Source organism: Heterodontus francisci, chromosome 27 (genome assembly GCF_036365525.1).
Source record: "Heterodontus francisci isolate sHetFra1 chromosome 27, sHetFra1.hap1, whole genome shotgun sequence".
NCBI lineage: Eukaryota > Metazoa > Chordata > Chondrichthyes > Heterodontiformes > Heterodontidae > Heterodontus > Heterodontus francisci.
The window spans coordinates 30,945,430-30,961,970 of NC_090397.1; the positions used below are offsets into that span (position 1 = coordinate 30,945,430).

The window sequence follows — 16,541 nt, forward strand, 5'->3', positions numbered from 1 at the left end:
TCTTGAGTTTATTTCTGGCAAGTTTAGATAGTAGTCTAACAGTCATGGCAGTGCACTTCAGTCCGTCAAATGGACATCCTGAGGCATGTGAGAACTCCAGGACATTTATGGTGTCAGGCGCAGAAAGCGTCATGAGCTGGAGGAGCTCAAGCTCCGGGTTTGAGAGCTTGAGCAGCAGCTGCCATCAAAGCTGCACCCACACGGCTGAGAGCGGCGTGGATAGCACATTGCTGGAGGTGATCACCCCACAGCTTAAGAGTGTGCACACATAGAAGGAATGGGTGACTGCCAGACAGTCGAGGACCACAAGCAGGTAGTGCAGGAGTTCCCTCAGTGCATCGCACTCTTTAACTGGTATTCAGTTATGAACCCTGGTGAGGGCAATGGTTCATCTGGGATATGGACTTTCAGCTGGGAGAGTGAGGGGGAAAAGACAAAAAGACTTGCATTTATATAGCACCTTTCACGACCACCAAATGTCTCAAAGCACTTTACAGCCAATGAAGTATTTTTTTTTGAACTGCAGCGCTCCTTCAGTACTGCACTGGAGTGTCAGCCTTGATTTTTGAACTCAAGCCCTGGAGTAGCACTTGAACCCAGAACTTTGTGACTCAGAGGCAAGAGTGCAACCGACTCAGCTTGGGAGGGGGTGGAGGCAGAAATGGCAATATTACTTAAAAATACAAGCACAGCCCTAAGGAGGGATGATATGCTAAAAAAAGATCAAATGAAGCCAAAAAGGTTCAAATGAGGAACAAAAAAAAAAGGGCAATCACACTGATGGGAGTACGCTATAGACCCCCAGTCAGAGATAGAAGAGCAAACATATAGGTTAATTGCCGAAAAGTACAGAAACAATAAGACATAATAATAGGGATTTTAAACTACCTTAATGTTAAGTAGGATAAAATCATTGTAAAAAGTATAGAGGGTGCAGAATACTTAAAATGCTTTCAGGAGAACTCTTTTTGCTGGTATATAGCAAGTCCAATAAGAGAAGGAGCAGTTCAGGACTTAGCTTTAGGGAATAAAGCTGGGCAGATGAAAGGAGTAGGAGAATCTTCTAGTGGTACTCATCATAATTCAGTTAGATTTAGCATAGTTATGGAAAAGGATAAAGATAGACCAAGAATAAAAAAAGTTTTAAATCAAGAAAGGCCAATTTTACTAAATTGCGATTTGATTTGGCAACAGTGGACTGGAAACAGCAACTTGAAGGTAAATCAGTGTGTCAAAACAGTGCGAGGCATTCAAGAAGGTAGAGAAGATTCAGAACAAATACATTGCCACTAAGAAAAAGGGTGAGACTCGCAAATCTAGACACCCCCCCCCACCCCCAAACCAGCCCCCAAATGTCAAAGAGCATACAGAGTAGGATAAGACAAAAAAGGGAAGCTATGTTGATGTCAAGAGCTCAAAACTGCAAAAAGCCTGGAGTATAGAAAGTTCAGGGGTGAAATTAAAAATGAAATTAGGAAGGCAAAGCAATAGGATATAAAAATATTGACAAGTAAAAACCAAGAAAAACCTACAGATGTTTTAAATCTACATGAAGAGCAAAAGGATAACAAAGGAAAGAGTAGGGTGGATTAGAGAACAAAAAGGTAACTCGTATGTGGAGGCTGAAAACTTGGGCACAGGTCTTAATAAGTACCTTGCATCTGTTTTAACAAAAGGCGAGGTCAAAGCAGACATTGTGGTTGAGAAGGGGGAGTGTGAAATAAGAGATGAGATAAACATAGTGAAGGAAGGAACATTAAGGTGAATATGAAAATGGATAAATTGCCAGGACTGGATGAAACATATCCCAGGCTGCTAAGAGAAGCAAGGGACCAAATAGCAGTGACTCTGAATCATTTTCCAACCCCTCTGGCTACAGGCATGGTGCTGGAGGACTGCTTTCATTGTACCATTGTTTAAAAAGGGAGGATGGGATAGCCCGAGTCGTCAGCCTAACCTCAGTGGTGGTAAATTATTGGAAAAAATTGAGAGAGAGTATAAAAGGCACAGATTTATTAAGAACAGTCAGCAAAGATTTGTTAAGGGAAGATTGTGTCTGAATAATTTGACTGAATTATTTGAGGTGAAAAGGAGGGTCAATGAGAGTAGCGGGTTTGATGTAGTCAAAAGTGGATTTTAGCAAAGCTTTCGACAAGGTTCCACGTGTCAGACTGGTCAGAAAATTAAAAACTCATGGGATCCAATGGAAAGTGGCCAGTTGGATCCAAAATTGGCTCAGTGGCAGGAATCAAATGGTAATGGCTGACTGGTGTTTTTGTGACTGAAAGGCTGTTTCCAGTGGGTTCCACAGGGCTCAGTACAGTGTGCCTTGCTGTCCATGATATATATCAGTTATTGAGACTTAAAACGCCAGGGACATGATTAAGATGTTTGCAGATGATATGAAAATTGACTGTGTGGTTGATAGTGAGGAAGAAAGCTGTAGACTGCAGGAAACTATCCATGGACTCGTCAGGTGGGTAGAAAAGTGGCAAATGGAATTCAATCCGAAAAAGCATGAGGCAATGCATTTGGGGAAAGCTAACAAGGCAAGGGAACATACAATAAATGGTAGGATACTGAGAAGTGTAGAGGAAGAGAGGGACGTTAGAGTGCATGTCTACAGGTCCCTGAAGGTAGCAGGACAGGTAGATAAGGGGCTAAGAAGGCATATGGGATACTTTCCTTAATTGGCCAAGGCATAGGGTATAAGAGCAAGGGGGATTATGCTAGAACTGTATAAAACACCAGTCAGAACGCAGCTGGAATACTGCACACAGTTTTGGTCACCACATTACAGGAAGGATGTTATCACATTAGAGAGGGTACAAAGGAGATTTACGAGGATGTTGCCAAGAATGGGAATTATTAGGTCTGATAAACGATTGGATAGGCTGGGGTTGTTTTCTTTGGAACACAGGAGGCTGAGAGAAGATTTAATTGGGGTGCATAAAGTTGTGAAGAGCCAAGATGGAGTGGATAGGAAGGCCTATTCCTCTTAACAGAGAGGTCAATAATCAGGGGGCACAGATTTAAAGTGATTGGCAGAAGGATTAGGGGGTGTGGCGGGAGTTGGTGGCGGTGGTGTCTGGAACTCACTGTTTGAAAAGGGCAGCATAGGCAGAAACCTCATTACATTTAAAAGATACTTGGATATGTACTGAGGTGCCACAACCTACCGGCCACGAGTTGGAAAATGGAATTAGGATGGATAGCTTTTTGGCACAGACAATAGACTGAATGGCCTCCTTTTGTGCTGTAAATTTTCTATGCAAGAGTCTCAACACTTTCCAGGACAATGGAGTTGATTTGATTGGCACCATATTCACTGGCCTAAATATTAATTTCCTCCAGCACCGTGGCTGCAGTTTGTACTATGCGCACTCACCAAGGCTTCTTCAGCAGCACCTTACAAATCCACAACCACCCCCCTGCAGAATGACAAGTGAGCAGGTATATGGGAACACAAACTCCAAGTTCCCCATCACACACCATCTTAACTTTGACAAGTAACGCTGTTCCTTCGCTGTCATGGAGTCAAATTTATGGAACTTTGTATCCAACAGCTTTGGGGGTGGTGTTTACCTTAGTCACAGACAGCAGAAGTTCAAGAATGCAGCCTAACACCACTTTCTCAAGCGTAACTATGCACGGGCAATTAAATGTTAGTCTTGCCAGTGGCACTCACATCAAGGATGAATTCAAAAAACAGGAGTAACCGGACATGCGATGGGCTTAGACCTCTAAATGTGTTTTATTAAACATGAGAAGTGGTCCCTCATCCAACCTAATTGAAAAAGGTGTGAAACACTGATTTACTAAACGTTAACTCTGCTTCTCTTTCCACAGATGCTGCCAGACCTGCTGAGTGATTCCAGCATTTCTTGTTTTTATTTCAGATTTCCAGCATCCGCAGTATTTTGCTTTTACTAAATGAATCCTTGCCAAGCAAGGTTAAGATTCAGAGATAAACACAACAGCTATTCCAAAATGAGCGAATTATTTCAAAGAAGTTCACGGTGTTGACAAGAACCATACTATTTCAAGCCATAAGACAGAGTAGTAAAAGTATTTTTAATTTTCATGAGGTCAGCTACACCAAAGACAAGAGCTTTTGATCTAGGAATCTCTGCCTTTATTTATTTTATTTATTTAGAGATACAGCACTGAAACAGGCCCTTCGGCCCAGCGAGTCTGTGCCGACCATCAACCACCCATTTACACGAACCCTACATTAATCCCATTACCCTCTCACATCCTCACCTTCCCTCAATTCCCCTACCTATACTAGGGGCAATTTATAATGGCCAATCTACCTATCAACCTGCAAGTCTTTGGCTGTGGGAGGAAACCGGAGCGCCCAGCGAAAATCCACGCGGTCACAGGGAGAACTTGCAAACTCCGCACAGGCAGTACCCAGAATCGAATCCGGGTCACTGGAGCTGTGAAGCTGCGGTGCTAACCACTGCGCCACTGAACACTGAAGTCAAAGAGAAATTTTCAGGATGAAGGAAGACAGAGGGTCCTCTTGGCTGGTAGTGACAACAAAATGTTGCTTAATTACTGAGCGACAGAACCACAGCACTCAAGCCTACCATTATGTTCACAGCATAGCAGTCTCTTGGATGTACTGCTGAAACAGGATAATTTTTCCTTTTTGGAGGTTTCACAAGAAGCCTACTCTTAAGCTACCACAAATGCTGTTCCAGTTTGGTTGCTTGGAAACATCAAAATGTGCTTCATACCATTTGATTTATTTCCCCTCCTCTTCTATAGGAAGGCCTCTTGTCTCTGCTGTATGCCTCATGCAGTGTGGCAGAGATCAGGAATTCAGTGGGGAGGAGCAATCAAGTATGTGGCCTTATACTCCTTGGTGTCATACACTGTTATGACCTGCAACTGCACTGCAATACCATGCTCAATATCTCATTATATAAATGCTATCAACACCGAAAGTAGCATAATTTCTCCGTTTTGAGAAATTTAGTTGGATGTATTCATCAGAGAGTCTAGCAAGGTCTCTTTCAGTTTCATGCTTAGATATTTCAACATCATTCATGGAGTCTGTGTGTTGCATCAAATTTCATCTGCCATTGTTCTGGCCACACAAACATTTAGCCAGCTCATTATTTCTAATCCTTCTCCTCCAATTCCACTGCCTCTCCTAATTTGGTATAATGTGCAAAACTGACCACATTCCAATGAGTTTCAGAATTTAGGTAACTTATGCTTGGGGCGTTTTATTACAATAAAGATGCTAAATAAATATAACTTTTTGCATGCAAGCTACAAACAGTGGTGATCCAAACCAAGCCAACTTGGTAATGCTGCCCACCCAACATCTGATGGCTGCTCTTGCTTTCTATCCTTCAGCCAGTTTCTTGAGTATTCCCAGGATTTGCCTGAATCTTGCAGCTTTCAGTGTAGCGCACAGACTTTTGTTGGAACTCTGTTAGCTGAGAGGGAAATGAAATCTAAAAGGTTTGCGACCAAAGATATCTAATGTACACCTATTATTTACAGATGTACATTAATATAGTATACCTGTAATCTGGCCAACTGTGCAGTACGAGCAACAATCTTGTTATATGGATCAACAATTTTTCCTCTGATCCTGTTGAAAAGAAAAACAAACATAGAAATACCAGACAAGCAAATGTGCCAATGAGCCAGATCAAAGGAAGTTTTGTGCAGAACTGAGCACACAAATCCAAAAGCTGCAGTGGGCTAACTAATGCTGCTCCCAAGGGTTCGCTACTTCAAATGGCAAACCAGTGCAAATTTGGGTTAATTGCCCACTAATTACAAATTTAGTAGTTTAAAATTTTAGACCTGTATTTCCAGGCATAAGGGGCCTCCTCTTAATTCACAAATACTATTTCAGGAGGCCCACACCAGAAGGGATATTTTAAGTTAAAATGGATTGATAAAACCTTTTACATCTATGACTTTTTAAGCATGATTTATCCGACTGGTTAAATATCAATTTTTAAAATGATTTATCTGATCAAAATTATTGTAGTTTTACACAAAAGCAAAATACTGCAGATACTGGAAATCTGAAATAAAAACAGAAAATGCTGGAAATACACAGCAGGTCTGTTTCTCTCTCCACAGATGCTGACAGAGTTAACGTTTCAGGTCTGTGACAAATGCCTGCCTTTTTCGCCTGTCCAGCATTGCTGGACTTCAACTGCAGCTGACACTGGGAGAGAATCCTCCCTCAACTCAACAGAAATTCTAGCCATGGGGACCGCAGTAGGTTCACGCGTAGATTTATTCGGTGCTAGAAAGCATCAAAGCTGTGCCACGGATAGTAAAGTCCAGACCAATATGATTGTGGCTGTTCTTCTACCTCAACTCTGCTTCCTGCGCTATCCCCATAACCCTCAATTCCCTTAGTATTCAAAAATCTAATCAATCTTTGTGTTGAATATACTCAAACACAGCATCCACAGCCCTCAGAGACAGAGGATTCAAAAAGATTCACAGTGAAGAAATTTCTGCTCCTCCTGAGTCGCAAATGGTCAATCCCTTATTCTGAGACTGAGACTCCTTGTTGTAGACTCCCTAACCAGAGGGGAAAAAAATCCTACCAGCATCTACCCTAACAAGCCCCTTAAGAATTTTATAAGTTTTAGTGAGATCACCTCTCATCCTGCTAAATTCTAGGGAATGTAGGCCTAGTCTACTTAATCTCTCCTCATAGGACAATCCCTCATCTCATCTAGTGAACCTTTGTTGCAGTCCCTCAAAGCATGTATATCCTTCCTTAGGTAAGGAGACCAAAACTATACACAGTACTCCAGGTGCGTCTCACCAAAGGCCCTATAAAACTGCAGTAAGACTTCTTTACTCTAGTACTCCAATCTCTTTGTATAAAGAATAGCATACCATCTGTTTTCCTAATTGCTTACTGCACCTACATGTTAACTTTGTGACTTGTGTACAAGGACACCCAGGTCCCTCTGAGTACCAACATTTCAAAAACACTGCCTCCTGACAATGCTGACCAATAGCCTACATCATCCCAAGTGCAGGGAGAAGCAAGCAGGGGAAAATGAGCAAGCAGTTCAGCAAGGGAAGGAGTAGCAAGGAGTTGGGAGCAACAAATGGAGAAGCAGGCATTTGAGGAAAGGGGTTTGTATTTTGTGCCAAACTGAGCAGCATCACCTTTATTACTGGCAGCTGCCCGAGACATCGCAGTGATGTTCAGTAAATTGCGCCTGGGGAGTAGTGCACCACCTAGTGGTGGCATAGTCAGCAAACACTTCCTTTAAAAAACATTTTTCTTTTCTATTTTTAACCATCAAAGTCATACTTCCTCACATTATATTCCATCTGATACATTCTTGCTCATTCATTTAACCTGTCTATATCCCTTTGTAGCCTCTTTGCATCCCCCTCACAGTTTACTAAATTTATATTGTAAGAAAACTTGGAGACATTACACTCGGTCCCCTCATCTAAGTCATTGGTATAAATTGTAAATAGCTGAGCACTGATTCTCCAGTTTACCAATGTCCCACTTTTTCCTTCACTCCATTTTCCATCCATTAACCTACCCTCAATAAATGCTAGTATATTACCCCCAATCCCATAAGCCCTAATTTTGTGCATTAACCTTGTGTGGCACCTTATCGGAAGCTTTTTGAAAATTCAAATACGCTACATCTACTGTTTCCCACTTATCTACCCTGCTAGTTCCAACATCAAGAACTCCTAATAGATTTGTCAAACATGATTTCTACGTAGTTTGCTTTTTTCAGATTAATGACCCTAGTTACGTCTCCTTATTGCTCAATACTAAATCTAAAATTGTGCTCCCTAGTTGGTTACTCGATTTAGAAAACTACTTTGTATACATTCTATTAACAACTCCTTCACATTATTACAGCAAATTTGGTATGTCCAGTCTATATGAAAAAGTCCCCAATGATTACTGCATTATTCTTCTTACATGCATTAATTGCCTGATTTATACTCTGCTTGACAGTACAATTACTGTTCGGGGATCCATAACCTACGCCCACCAGTGTTTTCTGCCCCTTATTTTTTCTTGGCTCCACCCAAACTGATTCTACATCTCATGTATAACCTACTACAAGGTGCTTGAGTTTTGGACAAAACCAAAATGCTCAGCACTTTCCCAGACTATTTACATCAGCTTCCATACCAGTTCCAGTCTCAATCAGGAACATCAAACTAGCTTTAAAAGAAATCATTCAGGATTCTCCTCCCACTCATCTGGCATAATAACCAAGTTCACTCTGGTAATATGAACAGTGCAATCCCCAAGTGTTGCATAACATCCCATTAATGTTTATTCCATACCACTTAGTACCCTTGGCTAGTAAAAATCTATCAATCTCCGATTTAAAATTATTAATTGAGCTAGCACCTACTGCATTTTGTGGAAGAGTGGTCCACACTTCTACCTCCTTTTGTGTGAAGGTGCTTCTTAACTTCTCTCTTCAATGGTCCCTTGTCCTAGACTTCATGCACCAGCAGAAAAAGTTGGCCTCTATCTACCCTATCAATTCTTTTCAAAATCCTAAATACTGCAATCAAATCACCCTATAACCTTCTGTATTCCAGGGAATACAAGCTTTGTTTATGTAATCCCTTTTCATAATTTCATCATTGGATCCCTTGTAACATACCATTCCACTGTCTGCAAGCTCATACCCACGTTGTGACAAAAGATTACTACACCTTATATCCTCTGAACAACAACCTACTAGCGTCACTGTATGGGCCATATTGCTCCTGGCAACCAAAACAGTAGAGGACATTGGGTAATAAGTCTTCAAGCTCATTTTTGAGATCCTATAAGAATTCTGAACATTCAGGGCTGCTTTGCAATGACCAATATATTGATCAATTAAATCTGTACTTCAATTCCATATATCTGCCTTTGCTCCATATCTCTTAACTAACAAAAACAAAATCAGACATTATGTTTATTCCATATATGGAACTCAGGCAATTTTTCAATATCATAGACCAGAACTCTTCTTGCCATTTTGGTCATATGATGCTAAATAGCTAGGGTCTTTTATTATAATTTCTATTACAATCTTAATGGTTATGTGGTCATCATGTTGGACAACTGTTCAGTAAATCAGATCCAGTGAAATTCCTGTACTACTTCTGGTAGCATTAATTCACACATACAATTGCCTTCCAGTAGTTTATTATAGTCAAAATGTTAAACTTGCGCCGTACCTGTCAACAGTGCATTGCAGAGCAGCAATCCGGGTCTGCATCATCTGGAGAACACCTAAAATACATTAGTCAACTTAATAAAAAGATATAAACAGACAAACATTTTCATTTATTGACCAGACATTTTAAGTTCTGAACTGTTATTTACAGGAACAGAAGTAGGCTATTCAACCTTCAAACCTATTCCATTGTTCAATTAGATCATGGCTGATCTGTACCTCAACTCTAGTTACTAGCCTTTGCTCCATATTCTTTGATAACCTTATCTAACAAATATCTTGTGATCTTAGTCTTGAAAATTTCAATTGACCCAGCATCCAGCACCTTCTGGGAGAGGCAGTTCTAGATTACCACTACCTTTTGTAGTCCTTACTGATTTCATTCCTAAATAGCCTAACTCTATGCCTCCTCAGTCCAGACTCCCCCACTAGAGGAAGTAGTTTGTATCTACCCTAGCGAATCCCTTTATTTTTAGATAATACGCTTAGCTCACTTCTTAACATACCAAACTCAAGAAATTACAAAAAATGTTTCGGCAATTTGTCCTCCTAATTTAACCCTTTAAACCTGGCATCGTTCTGGTAAATCTGTATTGTGCCTAAACCAAAGTCAACATATCATTCCTGAGGTTCAGGGCCCAACAATTAAAACAGTTCTCCAAATAGCATCTGACAAAGGCTGTGTAGAACTTAAACAATTTCCTCACCTTCTGTATTCCAAATCCCTTGAGCTAAAGACCAACATTCTATTTGCCTTTTTGATACTTTTTGGACTGGTGAACTAGCTTTTTGGGGTATGTACATGAACACCTCAATCCCTTTGCACCTCCATAGTACCTAATCTCTGACCATTAAGAAATGATACGTCTTTCTCAGATCCAAAATGGATGATCTCATACATCCTTTTAATTCAGCAGCAAAACAGGTCTAAACAAGTTCATCCAAGTTATTATACGGAGGGAAAACTTCAGTGTCCAAGTATCAAATATCCTGTATAAAACAAAAGTGTTAGCATTCTACAAAAGTGGTGCAATGGTTATTTAACATAGATAATTATCACTGAAACAGGTCATTTGACCCATCATGTTTGCGCCTTTTTTTTCCCCTGCAGGAGTTATCTAATCTAATTTCACACTTTCCTTATACCCAATAATAATTCTTTTCTCAAGGAACTAATTCCCTTATAAAATAATTTATGGACCCAACCGCAACAATGCACATCCTGGAACACAGAGTAGAGTTAACAGTATTGGGTGTGCCACTGATTAAGGAGATTTACTTTGCATCTACCTATGCTATACAAAATTTGAGCGTGCTTCATTCTGGGAAAAAGACAAAAGGTGGAAATGCATTCTATTCATCAATCATCAAAATTCACAAAGACTGGATACTCTACGTTCAGTATTTTTCTCTTCCTACATCATCTTTAAAATTCAGAACATTTTGGGGGGAAAAAATTGCAGGATGATCTGAACATGTGTGCAGCCATTAGGGAAATTAAAATCACTAACTTCAAGAGAGGCAAATAAGAAACTTACAGCTATTGTGTTTAGATTCGCTTTTGTGAGGAACCCCTGAAATATTCCTATATTACAAAAGGAATGGATAAGCCAAAAATCAAAATAAATATGGCTAAGTAAGGCATCTTAACACATCCATGTAAAGGCAACTGGGTGCACCACTCCCCAGCCATCACCTTAAATGATTTCAGAGAAAATGTTGAATGATTCCCTCACAATTTCTATTCAGCCATTGGTAAGGTTTTTTTTTATAAAAACAGCTCAAGGCAACTGAATTGAAATTACCCCATTATCTGTGACATGAAAATTATTCATTGTTATGGCCACAGGGTTACCACTGACCAATGAAGGACATGAACCACTTTCTATTGACCCATGAATTTATTTTTGGGTCACACTGGTCCCATAGCCCAATCACACTGCTTAAATAAATGAGATGATGCTGCCATGGCATCAATTAACAGGGGCTGAACAAAACCAACTGAATTCCTGCTCTCAACTGACCTATCTTTACTAGCATCAGTCCAGAGCCCCGTCAAACAAAATCCTTAAGATTTTGTAAGATTAACTGTAACTAAAAGCCAGGACATAAGAAATTATGTTTGACTGTTTTTCTGCCCTCACCTGGATCATGCCTAATTGTGGAGTCCTGCCAGCAGGGTGTGATTTCAGTTCGTTTTTTGTTTCTTGAGTTCCCAAGTTCACTGCCATCCCAGGGCCCTTTTCCATTGAGGACGAGATGTCCTAATCCTGGGGGATCTGCTACATTGGCAGCCTGCACAAGGCAAGGTGGCTGCTATAGAGCGCGAGAGCGAAAATGAGTGTCCTACACAGCCCTATCTGGAACCTTTACCTTCCCTACGTTGCAGCTGCTAATCTTTGAAGTGCTGGGGAGTGGGTAGAGGGCTGTTGGTAGCTCATCAGTACCTGATGTACTGGCACAGTAAGATGGCCAACTCTAGTTGGAAGCACTCCTGGAGAGTGACATGACATTTGACCATGTGAGATCAGATCATATGATATCTACAAATATTACTGGATTTATCTTACAATGATTGGGTCCTCTATAATTGAGAATCTTTCAGTGGTTTTGCTTCAACAGTTATTGAGAGAAGTTCCAAGAACCAGGAGTCCACCCGAGAGCAGGTGAAGGACAGGAAAAAAGGGGAAACATTTTCTCCATCCCCTGAAACCCCATTCCAGTTTCCCTCTCCTGCCCCAATCCCCAAATGACCAAACCCCCAGTCTCTCTCTCCCCTCAACTCTTAAGCCCCCATGATTTCTGAGAGCTCCTCCCAACCCACCACCACCAGCCATCCCCCCAACTGGCAGTTCCCAGCTTTTGTGTAATGGAGATATCTTTACCCAGCATCCATAACGGCACAGAAGCCTCTCTATCCCTAATGATAAAGCTTTGAAAGCATTCAATCTCAGCAACAGAATGGTTTCTCAACCAAGCATGCTGGGTAAAAAGATCTCTATTGCACAAAAGTTATTTGGCACTAGCATTTAATTGCATAATAGGTGTTTTAAGTTGTGAATGTTAAAGGCTGTCCATTGTTCGTAATTTGAGAGCATCAATGATTTCAAGGAACAGCTTGTATCCATTCTAAATGCAAGTTCTTTGGGACCATCAACACATTTGATTTTGTGGGGTGACTATTTGCACAGGTTTCGCTATACTGCAAAATTTGTTTTTATGTTAACACTTACCTTCCAGTGACTCTATGCCAGTAGCTTGAGCAAGAAGATTTTCATGTCTTGCTACAACCTTCAAAAACAAATATTGGTTTTATGATCTATATGTTGATTAACATGGTATCTTGTGCAATAGATATTCCAATCTACGATAAAACTAAACCTGAATTAGCAAGCTAACTCAAAAAAGTCATCCCTGGACAAAAAATAAAACTGGTCCTTATGCTGATTAGCATGAAAATCCACTAAAGCATTTAAAATACATGACTTCCAGAGTCCACAAGAAGTCTCCACTTAAAAATTCCTTGTGCAAGGGACAAGAAACAAAAATTAAAAATCTACCAATGTTTCCCAATGCTCCTCTACAGTGCCTCCATCACCAGAATTCACCCACAGCACTTCTTCATCATTGTACTCTTTTCTGTAGCCACCTTTTATCTTAGAATTACCATTTATCATATCATGAGTTTAGTCCTGCCAAATCAGTCCATCAGCCCAACTCAACTCCAGAGCAATGGGATATTCAGAGCCCAGACAATATTTCCCCATGATCAACCTTCACAGAGTTCAGGAAGAAATAATTGCAGATGAAGAATCCAACGAGAGCGCATAAGGAATCAAGTGGGTCCTCACTCACATCAAAATAAAGATATGGTTCACTCAACCATCTAAAAAATTTACTGTAGTTACTCTATTTCTCATCTAACTCAGTCATGTCTCCTTCTAGTCAATCAAGAAACAAAAATTTGCATCCAAAAAAAAATGTTTATCCCATTGGTAGCCTTTCTTTTGGGCCTCCTTATCTCGAGAGACAATGGATACGCGCCTGGAGGTGGTCAGTGGTTTGTGAAGCAGCGCCTGGAGTGGCTATAAAGGCCAATTCTGGAGTGACAGGCTCTTCCACAGGTGCTGCAGAGAAATTTGTTTGTTGGGGCTGTTGCACAGTTGGCTCTCCCCTTGCGCCTCTGTCTTTTTTCCTGCCAACTACTAAGTCTCTTCGACTCGCCACAAGTTAGCCCTGTCTTTATGGCTGCCCGCCAGCTCTGGCGAATGCTGGCAACTGACTCCCACTGCCAACTGCCTAGGCAGTTGCAATAATGGATTGATTTTGCTAAATTACAAATGGAATCCCTTAAATGCTTGATAACTATTCATTTTAAAATAAAAACAAAACTAATAGTTTTGTTAATGGAAGTGTCTAGACCTGATTTTTACTTAATTATAAATCTTTGGTGCTTGAATGGCTCTCATTGTGTTTTTTGTAAAGATTATTTGTAAACGATAAACTGATTGAATTCACCCGAAACGTTAACTCTGCTTCCCTTTCCACAGATGCTGCCAGACCTGCTGAGTGAATCCGGCATTTCTTGTTTTTGTTGTGATTGAATTTGCTCCTGCCTCATATAACCAAGATTGTCCAGTCTCAAGAACCAAAGTCACCCCAGAGAAAGGATTCAGATTCATATCTCTGAGGGGACATCACTTGGTTAAATTACTGTCCTTCCATCTTTGTACCTGGAATCCAGTCCAGACTGCTGCAATTTTCTCCTCTAAAAAATGAACACTGGGTCTTTCCAAACACAATGGAACCTTTTCTAAGCCAGGGAGCAGCAGCATCAATACTCACTGTACAAAACATTATTTTCCTGAGCATCCTTAAGATATTCTAAGAAAATCACCCTGCTGAACCTTAGATCAAACTCATACAACAGAAATGCAATCCTATAATAAGAGCAAAATACTGCAGATGCTGGAACTCTGAAATGAGAACAGAAAGTGCCAGAAATACTCAGCAGGTCCGGCAGCTGCTGTGTAGAGAGAAACAGAGTTAACGCTTCAGGTCTGTGAGCTTTCATCAGAACTGGCAAAAGTTAAAAATTTAACAGTTTTTGAGCAAAGGGGGAGGGAGGGGAGAAAAACAACAAAAGGGAAGGTCTGTGATGGGACGGAGGGCAGGAGAGATTAAATGACAGATGTCATGAACAGAATGCAAAGGGAGTGATAAATATTTGTAGTAAAAGACAAAGCATGAATCCAGAGAGTGCGCTAATGGCAGAATAATGAACAACTCTGCCCAAAGACATTAAAAACAAGTTTAAGACTAGCACATGCTTTTAAAAACAAAAAACAGTACTCATCGTCTGAAACTTTTGAACTCAATAGAGTCCAGAAAACTGTGTGGGCCTAATCGGAATGTAGATACGACCGCACTGTGAGCAGTGAATACAGTATGCTAAATTGAAAGAAGTACAAGTCAATCGCTGCTTCACCTGGAAGGTGCGTTTGGGGCCTTGGATGGTGAAGAGAGAGGAGCTAAAAGGGCAGGTATTATACCTCCTGCAATTACGTGGGAAGGGGACGTGGTGTCAGGGGTGATGGGGGAGTGGATTTGGGTGTCGCAGAGGGAATGATCCCTTCGGAATACTGATAGGGGAGAGGAGGGGAAGATGTCTGGTGGTGGCATCACACTGGAGGTAGTGGAAATGGCGGAGGATGAGTCTCAGAATGTGGAGGTTGGTGGGGTGGAAAGTGAGGACAAGTGGAATCCTGTCGTGGTACTGGGAGGGAGGGGAAGGGGTGAGGGCAGAAGTGCAGGAAATGGGTCAGACACAGTCGAGGCCTTGTCAACCGCAGTGCAGGGGAATCCTCGGTTGAAGAAAAAGGAAGACATGCCAGAAGCGCTGCTGTGGAAGGTTGCATCATCAGAACAGATGCATCGGCAATGGAGAAACTGGGAGAATGGAATGGAATCCTTACAGGTGACAAGAGTGTGAGGCAGTGTAGTTGAGGTAATGTGGGAGTCGGGGGGCTTAAAATAAATATTAGTGGACAGCCTATCTCCACAGATGGAGACAGAGAAGTCAAAGAAGGGAAGTGTAGGAGATGGACCATGTGAAGGTGAGAGAAGGGTGGAAATTGGAAGCAAAGTTGATGAAGCATTCCAGTTCAGGGCGAGAGTAGAAAACAGCACCGATACAATCATCCAATGTACTGGAAAAAAAGTTGGGGAAAGGGGCCTGAGAAGGACTGGAACAAGAAATGTTCATCATACCCCACAAAAAGACAGGAATAACTAGGACCCATATGGGTATCCATAGCAACACTTTTATTTGGAAGTGAGTGGAGCTGGAGAAGTTGTTCAATGAGAGAACAAGTTCAGCCAGGTGGAGGAGGGTGATGGTGGATGGCGACTAGTTGGGCCTCTGCTCAAGGAAGAAGCAGAGAACCCTCAGACTGTCCTTGTAGGGGATAGAGGCGCACAGAGATTGGACATCCATAGTGAAGAGGAGGCGGTTAGGGCCAGGAAACTGTCGAAATGACATAGGGCTTCAGAAGAGTCACAGATGCAGGTGGGAAGAGACTGGACAAGGAGGAAAAAATAGAATCAAGATAGGAGGAAATATGTTCAGTGGGGTAGGAACAGGACAGTCCGGTTTGTGGATTTTGGGAAGGAAATACAGTCCTCCTTATCCAAGCATGATAAAATGATGCAATTTCCTGTAAAATTGATGGATACAATCCCCAAACTGAGTGCATGCAGTTACATGGGAGGCAATGACAGGGCCTTTTTCTTTCTAACAGCCTTTGTCCATCCTGTTGGGCATACTTAGCCTTCTGGGTAAACCACCTTTGCTATGAAAAGCTTTAACTGTTTCATGGTTGAGATATGTTTAGCTGCATACAATGCCAGTCTAACCAATCATTTCAAGGTCACTCCTAGGAGAAATCATAAGCTCCGCTCTTGCTTCATAAAATTTTCAGATGTTGCATTCACACAGTGGCAAGACACCCTTTTGTTACCTGTATATGAAGTTCTTTATCCAGTTGACTAATTCCTTGAGCGAGCTTTGCCAATTGTTCAACTATTACTGCTTGATGAATGGACTGAGCCGTATAGGTCTTTACATCAAACTCTTCCTTCAAGAAGTCTGTATAGCATTCTGAAAAAGGTTAGGATATTTAGTTTAAAATAAAGATCAAACTTAGTCAATAAGCATTATTCTTTCATCGCAAATGAAATGGCAACCAAGAACATTATTATAAAAGCAAAATACTGCGGATGCTGGAAATCTGAAACAAAAACAAGAAATGCTGG

General features: G+C 41.2%; 1 protein-coding gene across 1 annotated transcript in view; it reads right to left on the reverse strand.

Moving 5' to 3' along the window:
* Positions 1–16,541, reverse strand: part of cog5 (component of oligomeric golgi complex 5) — a 204,208-nt gene that overhangs the window by 177,103 nt on the left and 10,564 nt on the right. The window contains exons 2-5 of the mRNA XM_068059080.1: positions 16,247–16,386; positions 12,461–12,518; positions 9,229–9,283; positions 5,545–5,614 (exon numbers count right to left, since the gene is read on the reverse strand). Of these exons, the coding sequence (XP_067915181.1) occupies positions 5,545–5,614; positions 9,229–9,283; positions 12,461–12,518; positions 16,247–16,386 (323 nt within the window). The remainder of the gene's footprint in view (positions 1–5,544; positions 5,615–9,228; positions 9,284–12,460; positions 12,519–16,246; positions 16,387–16,541) is intronic.